The following is a 16,745-nucleotide window of genomic DNA, read 5'->3' on the forward strand; positions in this document are numbered from 1 at the left end:
TGGCTGGGGCAGGGCCTGCCCCAATGCACCGTCTCCCTTGGGGGGAGCTGGCGCCCCCCGCTGGCCAGAGCCGGGCCTGCATCGCCCGCACCTTCTCCCCCGGGGGAGAGCTGGCGCCCCCTGCTGGCCGGAGCCGGGCCTGCCCCAACGCACCAACTCCCTTGGGGGGAGCTTGCGCCCCCCGCTGGCCGGAGCCGGGCCTGCGCCGCCCGCACTTTCTTCCCCGGTGGGAGCTGTCGCCCTCTGCTGGCCGGAGCCGGGCCAGCACCGCCCACACCTTCTCCCCCGGTGGGAGCTAGCGCCCCCTGCTGGTCGGAGCGGGGCCTGCCCCAACGCACTGCCCCCCCCCCCCCCCCCCCGGGGCGAACCGGCACCCCCTGCTGGCCGCAGCCGGGGCTGCTCTCCCCCGGGGAAGGTGGCGCCCCCTGCCGGCCGGCGCTGGGCCTGCGCCCACGACGCCCCAAAGGCTAGCCTAATCACAGTGGTGACGGCGTTTCATTCAGTCATATTTATTGAGCGCTTATTGTGTGCAGAGCACTGTGCTAAGCGCTTGGGAAGTACAGGTTGGCAACATATAGAGACAGTCCCCAACAACGGGCTTACAGTCTTATTAATAATTATAATAATGATGGCATCTCTTAAGCGCTTACTATGTGCGAAGCACTGTTCTAAGCACTGGGGGGGATACAAGGTGATCAGGTTGTCCCATGGGGTCTCACAGTCTTCGTCCCCATTTTCCAGGTGAGGTCACTGAGGCCCGGGGGAGTGAAGTGATTTGCCCAAAGTCACACAGCCGGCAAGCGGCGGAGCCGGGATTCGAACCCATGACCTCTGACTCCCAAGCCCGGGCCCTTTCCACTGAGCCACGCTGCTTCCCTATGAGCGCTCTTGATGGTGTGTGTTAAGCGCTTACTGTTATAATGATGGTATTTGTTAAGTGCTTACTATAGTAATGATGGCATTTGTTAAGGGCTTACTGTGGTAATGATGGCATTTGTTAAGCGCTTACTATGTGCCAAACGCTGTTCTAAACAAGGTCACCAGGCTGTCCCACGTGGGGCTCACGGTCTTCATCCCCATTTTACAGATGAGGTAACTGAGGCACAGAGAAGTCAAGCGACTTGCCCAAAGTCACACAGCTGACCAGTGGCAGAGCCTGGATTAGAATGATAATAATAATAATAATGGCATTTGTTAAGCGCTTACTATGTGCGAAGCACCGTTCTAAGCACTGGGGGGGGGGGATACCAGGTGATCAAGATGTTCTATGTGGGGCTCACAGTCTTAATCCCCATTTTACAGATGAGGGAACTGAGGCCCAGAGAAGTTGTGACATGCCCAAGGTCACACAGCTGACATGTGGGGGAGTCAGGATTAGAATCCACGACCTCTGACTCCCAAGCCTGGGCTCTTTCCACTAGGCCACACTGCTTATTATGTGCCAAGCACTGTCCTAAGCGCTGCCCAGTCACCCCTCGGCATCTTCTGGTCCCGGCCCCTCTGCTTGTCGGCTGTGTAACTTTGGACGGGTCACTTCACTTCCCTGGGCCTCAGTTCCCTCATCTGTAAAATGGGGATGAAGACTGGGAGCCCCACGTGGGGCAACCTGATCACCTTGTATCCACCCCAGTGCTTAGAACAGTGCTTTGTATATAGGGAGCGCTTAATAAATGCCACCATTATTATTATTATTGTACTTTCCAAGCGCTTAGTACAGTGCTCTGCACACAGTAAGCACTCAATAAATACGATTGAATGAATAACTATGGTCGAATGAATGAATGAGTGTTGTAAGCGCGGGGGTAGGTACAAGATAATCAGGTTGGACGCAGTCCCTGTCCCACACAGGGCTCCCAGTCTTAATCCCCATTTTACAGATGAGGGAATGGAGGCCCAGAGAAGTGAAGTGACTTGCCCAAGGCCACGCAGCAGACAGGTGGCGGAGCCGGGATTGGAACCCGCGACCTTCCAACTCCCAGGCCCGGGCTGTATCAGCTGGTCATGCTGGACTAGACTGTGAGCCCGTTGGTGGGTAGGGACCGTCAATATATGTCGCCGACTTGTACTTCCCAAGCGCTTAGTACAGTGCTCTGCACACAGTGAGCGCTCAGTAGATGCGAGATGATTTCATTATATTTCCGTTTCAAATTTACCGTTCTTGTTTGAGTTTTATAAGTCACTGTAAGTGCAGTCTGTAAGGCCTAAATCAAGTCGTATTTATTGAGCGCTTACTGTGTGGAGAGCACTGTATTAAGCCTGTGGTAGAGTACAACATAACAGAACCATTCCCTGCCCACAACGAGTTCGTCCTCCTTCTGTCTCCAATCAATCAATCAATCAATCAATCGTATTTATTGAGCGCTTACTCTGTGCAGAGCACTGTACTAAGCGCTTGGGCAGTACAAATTGGCATCACATAGAGACAGTCCCTACCCAACAGCGGGCTCCCAGTCTAAAAGGGGGAGACAGAGAACAGAACCAAACATACCAACAAAATAAAATAAGTAGGATAGAAATGTACAAGTAAAATAAATAAATAAATAAATAAATAGAGTAATAAATAAATAAATAGAGTAATACTCCACGGCAGTAATGTACATATGTTTATACTCAGTTGCTCCCCCCGACTTTCTGCCACTTATTTTAGCGCTTGCCTTCCCAGATGGATTGTAAGATCCTTGCAGGGAGGGAATTTTTCGCTGTGGTATTTGTTAAGCACTTACTACGTACCAGTCACTGTACTAAGCTCTGGGCTAAATCCAGTTTTTTCAGTTGGACACAGTCCACGGCCCACGCGGGGCTCACAGTTTCAACCCCCGTTTTACAGATGAGGTAACTGGGGCCCTGAGAGGTGAAGTGACTTGCCTAAGGTCACGTAGCAGTTTAAAATTTAATGTTTTTGTTTGTATATATGTATATATGTTTGTACATATTTACTACTCTATTTATTTTAGACTGTGAGCCCCTTTTAGACTGAGCCCACTGTTGGGTAGGGACTGTCTCTATGTGATGCCAATTTGTACTTCCCAAGCACTTAGTACAGTGCTCTGCACATAGTAAGTGCTCAATAAATACGATTGATTGATTGATTGATTAGTACAGTGCTCTGCACATAGTAAGCGCTCAATAAATACGATTGATTGATTGATTGATTGATTTTACCTGTACATATCTATTCTATTTATTTTATTCTGTTAGTATGTTTGGTTTTGTTCTCTGTCTCCCCCTTTTAGACTGTGGGCCCACTGTTGGGTAGGGACTGTCTCTCTACGTTGCCAATTTGTACTTCCCAAGCGCTTAGTACAGTGCACATAGTAAGCGCTCAATAAATACGATTGATGATGATGATGATGATGATGATGAATGAATGCTGCTCTTGTGAGGAAACCTGCCTCCCCCAACTTCTAGCCTGTGAGCCCGTTGTTGGGTAGGGACCGTCTCTAGATGTTGCCAACTTGTACTTCCCAAGCGCTTAGTACAGTGCTCTGCACACAGTAAGCGCCCAATAAATGCGATTGAATGAACTTGATGGAGCCCCATATGGGACAGGGACTCTGTCCAACCTGATTAACATGGCTCTACCCCGGTGCTTAGAATAATACTAATAAGAAGAAGAAGAATGGTATTTGGTAAGCGCTTACTGTGTGCCAGTAAATATTACTCTATTTATTTATTTATTTTATTTGTACATATTTATTGTATTTATTTTATTTTGTTAATATGTTTTGTTTTATTCTCTGTCTCCCCCTTCTAGACTGTGAGCCCACTGTTGGGTAGGGACCGTCTCTATGTGTTGCCAACTTGTACTTTCAAGCGCTTAGTACACTGCTCTGCTCACAGTAAGCACTCAGTAAATACGATTGAATGAATGAGTGAATGCCAGACACCAAACTAATCAATCAATCGTATTTATTGAGCGCTTACTGTGTGCAGAGCACTGTACTAAGCGCGGGTATGGATACAAGCAAATCGGGTTGGACCCAGTCCCTGTCCCACGGGGGGCTCACAGTCTCGATCCCCATTTTACAGATGAAGTAACTGAGGCCCAGAGAAGTGAAGTGACTTGTCCAAGTGACTTGTCCACACAGCAGACAAGTGGCAGAGTCAGGATTAATAATAATAATAATTGTGGCTCTCGTTACGCTCTTGCTGTGTGCCAGGCACTCTTCTAAGGCGGGGGTGGATACAAGGAAGTTGGGTTGGACACAGTCACTGTCCCATGTGGGGCTCACAGTCTCAATCCCCATTTTGCAGATGGGGGAACTGAGGCCCAGAGAAGTGAAGTGATTGGCCCAAGGTCACACAGCAGATAATCTGGCAGGGCCAGGATTAGCTCCCACGACCTTCCGACTTCCAGGACTGTCATCTGTCCACCACGCCGTGCTGTTTCAATCAATCAATCGTATTTATTGAGCGCTTACTGCGTGCAGAGCACTGTACTAAGCGCTTGGGAAGTACAAGTTGGCAAGTGCTGAACAAGTGCAGTAATAATAAAACCAGCAAGAAACTCAGAGCGAAAGGGTGCTTTTATTGGACGCAGTAATTGTCGCGGCCGGGGGGAAGTACCATTACCCATTTCCAGTTTTAAGAAATTGCAAGTGCTCAACGAATCGAAACAAGCATTTATTCCCAGCATCACTTCCCGAACTCCCGTGGGCGCAACACTATGCTCCAGCATCCCTCTCAAATAATTCAGCCTGTAGGATAAATTAAAATACCAAGGGGGTAATCCGAACAATTGTGGTAGTCTCAGGATTTTAAAACGGTTTTTAAGATAATTTTCATAAAATTTAATTTAAATTAAATTTAATTGTATTTTGGCCTTAACTGGTAAGGTGATTTTTTTTTTTTTTTTTACACAGTTGTCTTTTGGGGGTCGCCATCAAAGTAAAATCAGGTTTGTAACCGTTTTAATAAGGTTAAATAATATGTTAGTGAAGATGTTCAGGACATGAGGAACTGCAGCGTTTGTATGTCCTTAAGTGTTTGTGAACATACGTGGAATTACTGAGCATCCTTATCCCTGTGATGAAGGAGAATGGAGACTGTATGCTCCTCGTGGGCAGGGAACACGTCTGCCCATTCTGTTCTGTTGTACTCTCCCGAGGGCTTAGTACAGTGCTGTGCTCACAGTAAGCGTTCAGTAAATACCATTTACCATTCCCTTCCCCACAGCACCTGTATATATGTATATATTTATTACTCTATTTACTTATTTATTTTACTTGTACATATCTATTCTTTTATTTTGTAGTATGTTTGGTTTTGTCCCCCCCTTTTAGACCGTGAGCCCACTGTTGGGTAGGGACCGTCTCTCTATGTTGCCAATTTGTACTTCCCAAGCGCTTAGTACAGTGCTCTGCACACAGTAAGCGCTCAATAAATACGATTGATGATGATGATCGGCAGCCGTTTTGCTTGAACTTTACAGCAGTTCACACCAAGGCTTTTGTGGCACATTTCTCTACAAGTAGGAAGGGTGTGTTTTGAGTTCCTCTTCACATTACTAAATAGGAATATTCTTAAATTCAGGAATCTCTGGTCTTGCCTTTAGTTGTATGATAATTTGCATTCACAGAGAGGATTCATTAGAAGGAAACGGGGTTAGGATTAGGCAGTTTTAACTAAGAGTATTTCGGTATGATTATATTCGTTCATTCAATCGGGATTGAGACTGTGAGCCCCCCGTGGGACAACCTGATCACCTTGTGACCTCCCCAGCGCTTAAAACAGTGCTTGGCACATAGTAAGTGCTTAATTATTACTCTATTTATTTATTTGTTACTCTGTTTATTTATTTATTTTACTTGTACATATCTATTCTATTTATTTTATTTTGTTAGTAGGTTTGGTTTTGTTCTCTGTCTCCCCCTTTTAGACTATTACTCTATTCATTTATTTATTACTCTATTTATTTTACTTGTACATATCTATTCTCTTTATTTTATTTTGTTAGTGTGTTTGGTTTTGTTCTCTGTCTCCCCCTTTTAGACTGTGAGCCCACCTTTGGGTAGGGACTGTCTCTATATGTTGCCAATTTGTACTTCCCAAGCGCTTAGTACAGTGCTCTGCACACAGTAAGCGCTCAATAAATGCGATCGATGATGATGATGAATGAATGCCATTATTATTATTATTATTAATTGGCAGAGCTGGGATTTGAACCCATGACCGTGCTCTATCAACTAAGCCAATATACAGCGCAGTTCGATGTGTCTCAAAGGTGTACCTCCCAAGCGCTTAGTACAGTGCTCTGCACACAGTAAGCACTCAATAAATACGATTGAACGAACGAATGAATGTTTTTCCAGTCCTGGTCATGAGTCCTCAGGAAATTATTTTCTGTTTATTCTGATGCCTTAACACCTGTCCACATGTTTTGTTTTGTTTATCTCCCCACAGCACCTGTATATGTCAAGCGTTTAGTACAGTGCTCTGCACATAGTAAGCGCTCAGTAAATACGATTGATATGTTTGTACGTATTTATTACTCTAATTTTATTTGTACATATTAATTCTATTTATTTTATTTTGTAATATGCTTTGTTTTGTTCTTTGTCTCCCCCGTCTAGACTGTGAGCCCACTGTTGGGTAGGGACCGTCTCTAGATGTAGCCAACTTGTAGCTCCCAAGCGCTTAGTACAGTGCTCTGCACACAGTAAGCGCTCAATAAATACGAATGAATGAATGAATGGAGCGCTTACTGTGTGCAGAGCACTGGACTAAGCGCCTGTCATGATGGGCAAAGACCAGAATGTCCATAGTAATCGTCTTTTTTAGATGTTTGCTCCGGGCAGAGCACTCTTGTTAAGTGCTGGGAGAGAATACAAAGGTGGGAATTCAACACAGTCCCTGGCCCAGTCTAAAAGTCTAAGTGGGGAGAAGGGCTCAGAGAAGGACACATCGGGAATGATGTGCCCTCCCAAGTGCTTAGTACAGTGCTCTGCACGCAGTAAGTGCTCAATAAATACGATTGAACGCATGAAGCATTAAGGCCCATATCAATAAATACGATTGAATGAATGAATGCATTTATTTTACTTGTACACATTTATTCATCATCATCAATCGTATTTATTGAGCGCTTACTGTGTGCAGAGCGCTTTATTCTATTCATTTTATTTGGTTTATATGTTTTGTTTTATTGTCTGTCTCCCCCTTCTAGACTGTGAGCCCGTTGTTGGGTAGGGACCGTCTCTGGATGTTTCCAACTTGTACTTCCCAAGTGCTTAGTCCAGTGCCCTGCACGCAGTAAGTGCTCAATAAATACGATTGAACGCGTGAAGCATTAAGGCCCACATCAATAAATACGATTGAATGAATGAATGAATGAATTGATTTTACTTGTACATATTTATTCTATTTATTTTATTTGGTTTATATGTTTTGTTTTGTTGTCTGTCTCCCCCTTCTAGACTGTGAGCCCGTTGGTGGGTAGGGACTGTCTCTAGATGTTTCCAGCTTGTACTTCCCAAGTGCTTAGTCCAGTGCCCTGCACACAGTAAGCGCTCAATAAATATGATTGAATGAATGAATGAATGAATGAATGAATTTATTTTACTTGTACATATTTATTCTATTTATTTTATTTGGTTTATATGTTTTGTTTTGTTGTCTGTCTCCCCCTTCTAGACTGTGAGCCCACTGTTGGGTAGGGACCGTCTCTAGATGTTTCCAATTTGTACTTCCCAAGTGTTTAGTCCAGTGCCCTGCACACAGTAAGTGCTCAATAAATACGATTGAACGCGTGAAGCATTAAGGCCCACATCAATAAATACGATTGAATGAATGAATGAATGAATTAATTTTACTTGTACATATTTATTCTATTTGGTTTATATGTTTTGTTTTGTTGTCTGTCTCCCCCTTCTAGACTGTGAGCCTGCTGTTGGGTAGGGACCGTCTCTGGATGTTTCCAACTTGTACTTCCCAAGTGCTTAGTACAGTGCTCTGCACGCAGTAAGCGCTCAATAAATATGATTGAATGCGTGAAGCATTAAGGCCCACATCAATAAATACGATTGAATGAATGAGTGAATGAATTGATTTTGCTTGTACATATTTATTCTATTTATTTTATTTGGTTTATATGTTTTGTTTTGTTGTCTGTCTCCCCCTTCTAGACTCTGAGCCCGTTGTTGGGTAGGGACCGTCTCTAGATGTTTCCGACTTGTACTTCCCAAGTGCTTAGTTCAGTGCCCTACACACAGTAAGTGCTCAATAAATACGATTGAACGCGTGAAGCATTAAGGCCCACATCAATAAATACGATTGAATGAATGAATTGATTTTACTTGTACATATTTATTCTATTTATTTTATTTGGTTTATATGTTTTATTTTGTTGTCTGTCTCCCCCTTCTAGACTGTGAGCCCGTTGTTGGGTAGGGACCGTCTCTAGATGTTTCCGACTTGTACTTCCCAAGTGCTTAGTCCAGTGCCCTGCACACAGTAAGCGCTCAATAAATACGATTGAATGAATGAATGAATGAATTGATTTTACTTGTACATATTTATTCTATTTATTTTATTTGGTTTATATGTTTTGTTTTGTTGTCTGTCTCCCCCTTCTAGACTGTGAGCTCATTGTTGGGTAGGGACCGTCTCTAGATGTTTCCAACTTGTACTTCCCAAGTGCTTAGTCCAGTGCCCTGCACGCAGTAAGCGCTCAATAAATACGATTGAATGAATGAAATAGGCTCAAAGCCTTGGCAGCGGTGACACGGGGGAGCGAGCCAGGGGCAGGGACCCTTGGGGGCCGGAGGGAAGGCGCGGTTACGTGGTGGGTTTCTCGGTGGGGTGGAAGAGCCCGAGAGTGTGTGGGAGCAGGCCGGGAGCCGGGACCTTCTGGTGGGAGGGAAGGAGGCGGTTATCACAGTGCTTTTCCCAGTGGGGAGGGAGGGTTGTGAGAGCGAACAGGAGAAGCTGGTGTCGTTGGGCAGACCACAACTGGGGCTTTCGTGCAGGCTCTTGGCTCCAGTGTCATCGAGACCGGACCGAGGCTCATCCTTCAAAGGAGCCTCCGTAATCCTCAGTACCATCCATTTTTTTGTCAGTCATTACTTAAGGTATAAGTTCATGCATTTCAATCAATCAATCGTATTTATTGAGCACTTACTGTGTGCAGAGCACTGTACTAAGCACTTGGGAAGTTCAAGCTGGCAACATCTAGAGACAGTCCCTACCCAGCGTAGAGAGTGCATTTTTTTCCTTTTTTCAACCTTGGGAATCCCTTCCCCTCACATGGTAAGAGATTCCTGTGCCCAGTCCAGAAAATGCTAATAATTGTGGTAAACGTTAAGCGTTATTAATAATAATAATGGTATCTAAGGGTGTGTGCCTTGGCAAGTACAAGTTGGCAATATATAGAGACGGCCCCTACCCAACAACGGCTACGAGGGGGGAGACAGACAACAAAACAAAACACGGGGACAGGTGTCATCAGAATAAATAGAAGTAAAGCCAGATGCCCATCATTAACAAAATAGAATAGTAAATATGTACAAGTAAAATAGAGTAATAAATCTGTACAAACAGAAATGCAGGTGCTGTGGGGAGGGGAAGGAGGTAGGGCAGCGGGGATGGGGAGGAGGAGAGGAAAAAGGGGGCTCAGTCTCGGGAATGCATCTACCACTTTTGTTGTATTGTTATAGGGTGCTCTCCCAAGTGCTTAGTGCAGTGCTCTATACCCAGGAAGCGCTTAATAAATGTGATTTGGTTGATTGTCCAATCAGTCCATCCATCAGTGGAATTTATTGAGCCCTTACTTTGTGCAGATCACTGTACTAAATGTTTTCGTATGGCCTTTGAAAACCAGATTGTGTTCTCGATCTTGCACCCTGGACTTTTTCCCGCCGCTCCGGACTCCTGCTCGCTTTACTTTATCCTTCCTTCCTCCCTCCTTTCCCATCTCCTTCCCTCCTCCTTTCCCTTCTCCTTCCTTCCTCCTTTCCCTTCTCCTTCCTTCCTCCTTTCCCTTCTCCTTTCCGCCTCCTTTCCCATCTCCTTCCCTTCTCCTTTCCTCCTCCTTCCCCATCTCCTTCCCTCCTCCTTTCCCATCTCCTTCCCTCCTCCTTTCCCATATCCTTCCCTCCTCCTTTCCCATCTCCTTTCCCATCTCCTTTCCTCCTCCTTTCCCATCTCTTTTAGACTGTGAGCCCACTGTTGGGTAGGGACTGTCTCTATATGTTGCCAACTTGTACTTCCCAAGCGCTTAGTACAGTGCTCTGCACACAGTAAGCGCTCAATAAATATGATTGATGATGATGATGATGATTTGCGGTGCTGCAAAGATCAGGTTCACCGTGCCCCCTTTTGATTCTGGGACATGGGCCCACTGTTATTCTCCAGGAGCCAATTCAGGAATTTTCTGTCTGGGATCCTGCCCACAACGGAAAGTAAAGAGATACCTCTTATTGCCGCAGTCTGGCCTTTGTTTTCTTCTGGAAGTTGGTAATGATGGTGGCAGCTCTGAGCTCCCGTGGCATTTCCTCACTGTTCCATAGGTTGAGGAAGAGACCGCGTAGACTCTTAAACCGGGTGTCCCCTCCGTGCTTAGAGATCTGTATGGGAATGTCATCCGGGCCTGGTGCTCTGCCGTTCTTCTTGGTTCTGCTGCCGTGACTTCCTCAGTGTCTTTGCCTGCAGGAAAGTTTTCCATGTTTGGAAGAGCCCCATCTTCAGTCAAAAGTGGTGAGGAGAATATTGAATGATTTGAATAATGATAATAATGGTATTAAGTGCTTACTATTCATTCATTCAGTCGTATTTATTGAGCGAATACTGTGTGCAGAGCACTGCACTGAGCGCTTGGGAGTACAAGTCAGCAACAGATAGAGACTGTCCCTACCCAACAACGGGCTCACAGTCTAGAAGGGGGAGACAGACAACAAAACATGTAGACAGGTGTCAAAATTGTCAGAACAAATAGAATTAAACTACGTGCACATCATTAAAAAAATAAATAGAATAGTAAATATGTACAAGTAAAATAGAGTAATAAATCTGTACAAATATATATATATATATATATATACAAGTGCTCTGGGGAGGGGAAGGAGGTAGGGTGTGGGGGGGATAGGGTGGAGGAGAGGAAAAAGGGGGAAGGAAGGCCTCCTGGAGGAGGTGAGCTCTCAGTAGGACTTTGAAGGGAGGGAGAGAGCTAGCTTGGCGGATGTGTGGAGGGAGGGCATTTCAGGCTTAGGGGAAGGACGTGGGCCGGGGGTCGATGGCGGGACAGGCGAGAACGATGCACAGTGAGGAGATTAGCAGCAGAGGAGCAGAGGGTGCGGGCTGGGCTGGAGAAGGAGAAAAGGGAGGTGACGTAGGAGGGGGCGAGGTGATGGACAGCCTTGAAGCCAAGGGTGAGGAGCTTTTGCTTGATTCGTAGGTTGACAGGCAGCCGCTGGAGATTTTTGAGAAGGGGAGTGACATGCCCACAGTGTTTCTGTACAAAGATAATCCGGGCAGCAGAGTGAAGTATAGACTGAAGCGGAGAGAGGCAGGAGGATGGGAGATCAGAGAGGAGGCTGATGCAGTAATCCAGTCGGGAGAGGATGAGAGATTGAACCTCTCTAGAATGTGAGCTCAATGTGGGCAAGGAATGTGTCTGTTGTGGTACTACACCCAAGCACGTAGTACAGTGCTTTGCACATAGTAAGAGTTCAATGAATACGACTGAATGAATCATTTGCCAGATAATGAATTTCTACTAGAGGTTGGGGGAGTCAATCGTTCGGTGAAACGTGGAAGCAGCGTGGCGTAGTGGCTACACATTGGGCTTGGGAGTCATTAGGTCATGGGTTCTAAACCCGGCTCCACCACCTGTCAGCTTTGTGACCTTAGGCAAGTCACTTCAGCGTGGCTTAGTGGAAAGAGCACGGGCTTGGGAGTCAGAGGTCATGAGATCGAACCAGCAAGGTGGCGGTTTGGATGGAGAGGAAAGGGCGGATCTTGGCGATGTCGTGGAGGTGAGACCGGCAGGTTTTGGTGATGGATTGGATGTGTGGGGTGAACGAGAGACAACAAATCCCCATTTTCCAGATGAGGTGACTGAGGCACAGAGAAGTGAAGTGACCTGCCCAAAGTCACGCAGCTGACAAGTGGCGGAGCCGGGATTTGAACCCATGACCTCTGGCTCCAAAGCCCGGGCTCTTTCCACTGAGCCACGCTGCTTCTCTAATAATGGTATTTGTAAAGCGCTATGTGCCAAGCACTTTTATAAGCACTGGGGAGGAACAAGGTAATCAGGTTGTCCCAGGTGGGGCTCACATCTTAATCCCATTTTACAGAGGAGGTAATTGAGGCACAGAGAAGTGAAGCGACTTGCCCAAAGTCACACAGCTGACAAGTGGCGGAGTCGGGATTTGAACCCATGACCTCTGACTCCCAAGCCCGGGCTCTTTCCACTGAGCCACGCTGCTTCTCATATGTACATATCATTAATAAAAGAAGTAGAATAATATGTACAAATATACGCAAGTGCTGTGGGGCGGGGAAATCAGTTGGTTGTCATCTGGTAGGCTGATGGTCCGTAGAGGTTCCTTCCGACCTATATTTTTATAAACGCTCTTAATTCAGAATTACTACACAAAGCAAGCATGGGAGAAATGCAGTAGCAACACTTCTACTGTTGATGGTGTTTCAGCTTTCTAGGTCTGAGTATCCGCGGCCTTAAACAGCTGTTTGAAAGTAATAATAATATGTTTCCTGAGGTCATTAAAAGTAATCTTATAGTGGCTTTATTTTTATATAAAAATATTATAAAAAAGTATTAAAAATGAAAAATATTATAAACAAATTTTATACTTTATTTCTGTATCCAGAGGGACTCATTAAATACTATTTGATGAGCTCCATTCTTGCCACAGTACAGAATGGGTATAGCCAGTTTGTCACTGGTGGCTTTTTTCTTTCTTTTTTTTTTTTATTTTTATTTTAAGTGGAGAGCTGCCGCTTACACTCATGATCCAACCCAATGGGCCTTCACTGTCTGAAGTAATTTAATTAGGTTATTTGTTATGCGCTTACTATGTGTTTAGCACCGTTCTAAATGCCGGGGTCTTGTCTTATGCCATCATCATCATCATCAATCGTATTTATTGAGCGCTTACTATGTGCAGAGCACTGTACCAAGCGCTTGGGAAGTACAAATTGGCAACACAGAGAGACAGTCCCTACCCAACAGTGGGCTCACAGTCTAAAAGGGGGAGACAGAGAATAAAACCAAACATACTAACAGAATAAAATAAATATAGATATGGACAAAAATAGAGTAAAATGCCATCGAGTCATTTCCAGCCCATAGCGACAGCACGGACACGTCTCTCCCGGTACGCCCCGCTTTCCACCTGCAGTCGTTCTGGTCATCATCATCATCGTCCTTCGTATTTATTGAGCGCTTACTGGTAATGTATGCACGGGGCTTTCTTGGTAAAAGTACAGAAGCGGTTTACCATTTCCGCCTTCCGCGCACTAAAGTCTCCGCCTTCGACTCTCTCCCGTGCCGCTGCTGCCCAGCGCGGGTGAGTTTTGACTCGTAGGGGACTGGAAACTCTCCAGATGCGACCCTGAGAGGGGAAGTGCCGGGATCGTCCCAAATTAATCAGGTTGGACGCAGCCCTCGCTGTCTTCGTGGGTCGCACAGTGCTTATAAATGGAGAGAGTCAACAGCTGCTCGCTTGGTTCTGCATTTGACTCTTTATTTTTGGTCCTCGTAATTTCTCCTGCTCCTACGTTCCTTGGCCCGACGGTTTTGGCAGATGGAGGCAGAAGGGTAAGGGCAATTCACTGCCAAAATCACGTTGCCAACTTGTCCTTCCCAAGCTCCTAGTACAGTGCTCTGCGCACAGTAAGCGCTCAGTAAATACGATTGAATGAACTCTCGGTCATCTAGGCTGTGAGCCCGTTGTTGGTAGGGATTCATCATCATCATCAATCGTATTTATTGAGCGCTTACTGTGTGCAGAGCACTGTACTAAGCGCTTGGGAAGTACAAGTTGGCAACATATAGAGACGGTCCCTACCCAACAGCGGGCTCACACTCTAAAAGGGGGAGACAGAGAACAAAACCAAACGTACTAACAAAATAAAATAGAATAGATATGTACAAGCAAAATGAATAAATAAATAGAGTAATATTGTACTCTATTGTACTATTGTAGGGATTGTCTCCGTCTGATGCCGAAGTGTACTTTCCAAGCGCTTAGTATGGTGCTCTGCACACAGTAAGCGCCCAAATGCGATTGAGTGAATGAACTTTTACGAGATTAAGGTGTGAATTTGTAACGGGTGTAACGTGGTGCACGTGACACTTAGGTTTAAGGCATGGTATAAATTGGATTTCCACAGGGACATTCAAAACTATACCAAGGGAAACATGGAAGCGATGAGTTATCTGGTGCCATCGCCCAGTTTAGGTTGTGTTACTCTTCACTACGTTGAAGAGTTAAACACCGTGGCCTCGTGGAACGAGCGTGGACCCTGGGAGGCGGAGGACCTGAGTTCTAATCCCGCATTCTTCACTGGTCTTCCGTGTGACTCTGGGCAAGTCACAGCGTGGCTCAGTGGAAAAAGCCCGGGCTTTGGAGTCAGAGGTCATGGGTTCAAATCCCGGCTCCGCCAATTGTCAGCTGTGTGACTTTGTGCAAATCACTTCACTTCTCTGTGCCTCAGTTACCTCATCTGTAAAATGGGTATGAAGACTGTGAGCCCCAGTGGGACAACCTGATCACCTTGTATCCTCCCAGCACTTAGAACAGTGCTTTGTACATAGTAAGTGCTTAGCAAATACCATCATTATTATTATTATTATTATTATTATTATTATTGATTTTGTCAAAAGTAAAATGGGGATTTAGACTATGAGCTCTATGTGGAACAGGTGGGGCACCCTGATCCCCTTGTATCCCCCCAGTGCTTAGAACAGCGCTTTGCTCATAGTAAGCGCTTAACAAATACCATCATTATTAGAGAAGCAGCGTGGCTCATTGGAAAGAGCACGGGCTTTGGAGTCGGAGGTCATGGGTTCAAATCCTGGCTCCGCCAATTGTCAGCTGCATGACTTTGGGCAAATCACTTAACTTCTCTGTGCCTCAGTTACCTCATCTGTAAAATGGGGATGAAGTCTGTGAGCCCCAGTGGGACAACCTGATCGCCTTGTATCCCCCCAGCACTTAGAACAGTGCTTTGCACATAGTAAGCGCTTAACAAATACCATTATTATTATTATTATTATTATTATTGATTTTGTCAAATGTAAAATGGGGATTTAGACTATGAGCCCTATGTGGAACAGGGCCTCATATCCAACCCCATTATCTTGTAACTTCTCAGTGCTTAATACATTTCCTGATACATAGTAATCACTTAATAAATACCATTTTAAAAAAGTTTAAAAATTTATATTTATTTGAAACTTCCAAATGCTGTAAGATTCATCGTTAAGCAAGTGACCAGTTATATAGGGGTTTTTTTTTAAGCAATTTTGTCAGTATTTCATCACTAGCAGAACTATCTATAAATGATCCTTAGAATGTTATTTAAGTACTAGGCTCTTGAGTTCTCTCCAAGGTCTCTCGCTCATGAAAAATCCCTTTTGCAGTAGTTACCATGGAAGATTTTTTCACTGTAACCATAAATTTTCACCTTTCAAGTTAGCTTTATTTTAATATTTGAAGGAAGGTTAAAAATATATATTTCCATATTAACAAAATGTTCATGGCTTGTGATATTAGATTTGGACCACGTCATAAACTTAGAGAAGCAGCGTGGTACAGTGGAAAGAGCCTGGGCTTGGGAGTCAGAGGTCATGAGTTCAAATCCTGGCTCTGCCACTTGTCGGCTGTGTGACCTTGGGCAAGTCACTTCTCTTCTCTGGGCCTCAGTTACCTCATCTGTAAAATGGGGCTTATGTGGGACAACCTGATCACCTTGTGTCCCCCCCAACAGCGCTTAGAACAGTGCTTTGCACATAGTGAGCGCTTAACAAATACCATCATTATTATTATAAACTTGACTGGCGTAACCAGATGTCAGAATCTCACAGAGCAATACAGTAGCTTGATAAAATTGTTTTTTTTTCTCTTTTTTTAAATCAAAGGTGAGGAATCACAATGGGGCAGGCTGAAGCCTTTTCTCGTCCCTTGAGTCGAAACGAAGTTGTTGGTTTAATTTTCCGTTTGACAATATTTGGGGCAGTCACGTACTTTACCATCAAATGGATGGTAGATGCAATTGATCCAACCAGAAAACAAAAAGTAGAAGCTCAGAAACAGGTAAGATCCAACTAATATTTTAATTTGAACATCATTTCTCTTTTTTCAAAAATATTTCCTCCGCTCCAAATACTAGGGAATCACTAGTTTTCCATTCCCAGCGAAATGTCGTGGCGCATGGTGGCTCTTTTAACTTCGGCGGCAATTTATTTAGACAGAGAGGAGAGAATGAATGACCATGGCGAAGTATTTTATGTATAAGGAAGTACTCCTGAAATCCTAAATAATAAAAGTTTTCCAGTCAGCTCCTGGGGACTTGGAGATTTAGTGTGCTTTTCCAAGATATGGGTCAGCAAAAAAATTCCAAAGTTTTGTAGGGTACTTCTAGGGTTATACGTTGCCAAAATTTAGGCCATGGGGCCACAGCAAACACTCAGGTTACTGACCTAGGCTAATCTAAATTGGCCCATCTGCACTAGAAAGTTTTAAAAGCCACGTGGCTACTCAAAGTCTAATTAGACTCAAAGTCTA

The 16,745-nt window shown here is 44.9% G+C and overlaps 1 protein-coding gene across 2 annotated transcripts in view; it reads left to right on the forward strand.

Moving 5' to 3' along the window:
- The window catches only part of ATAD1 (ATPase family AAA domain containing 1), an 82,478-nt gene that overhangs the window by 21,138 nt on the left and 44,595 nt on the right, over positions 1-16,745 (forward strand). The window contains exons 2-3 of one of the 2 annotated variants that reach the window (XM_038744097.1): positions 4,863-4,897; positions 16,100-16,274. In XM_038744097.1, coding sequence (XP_038600025.1) covers positions 16,113-16,274 — 162 coding nt within the window. In that variant the 5' untranslated portion in view covers positions 4,863-4,897; positions 16,100-16,112. The remainder of the gene's footprint in view (positions 1-4,862; positions 4,898-16,099; positions 16,275-16,745) is intronic. The other variant, XM_038744096.1, reaches the window with a different exon arrangement.

The sequence above is a fragment of the Tachyglossus aculeatus genome, chromosome 3 (genome assembly GCF_015852505.1).
Source record: "Tachyglossus aculeatus isolate mTacAcu1 chromosome 3, mTacAcu1.pri, whole genome shotgun sequence".
Classification (NCBI taxonomy): Eukaryota; Metazoa; Chordata; class Mammalia; order Monotremata; family Tachyglossidae; genus Tachyglossus; species Tachyglossus aculeatus.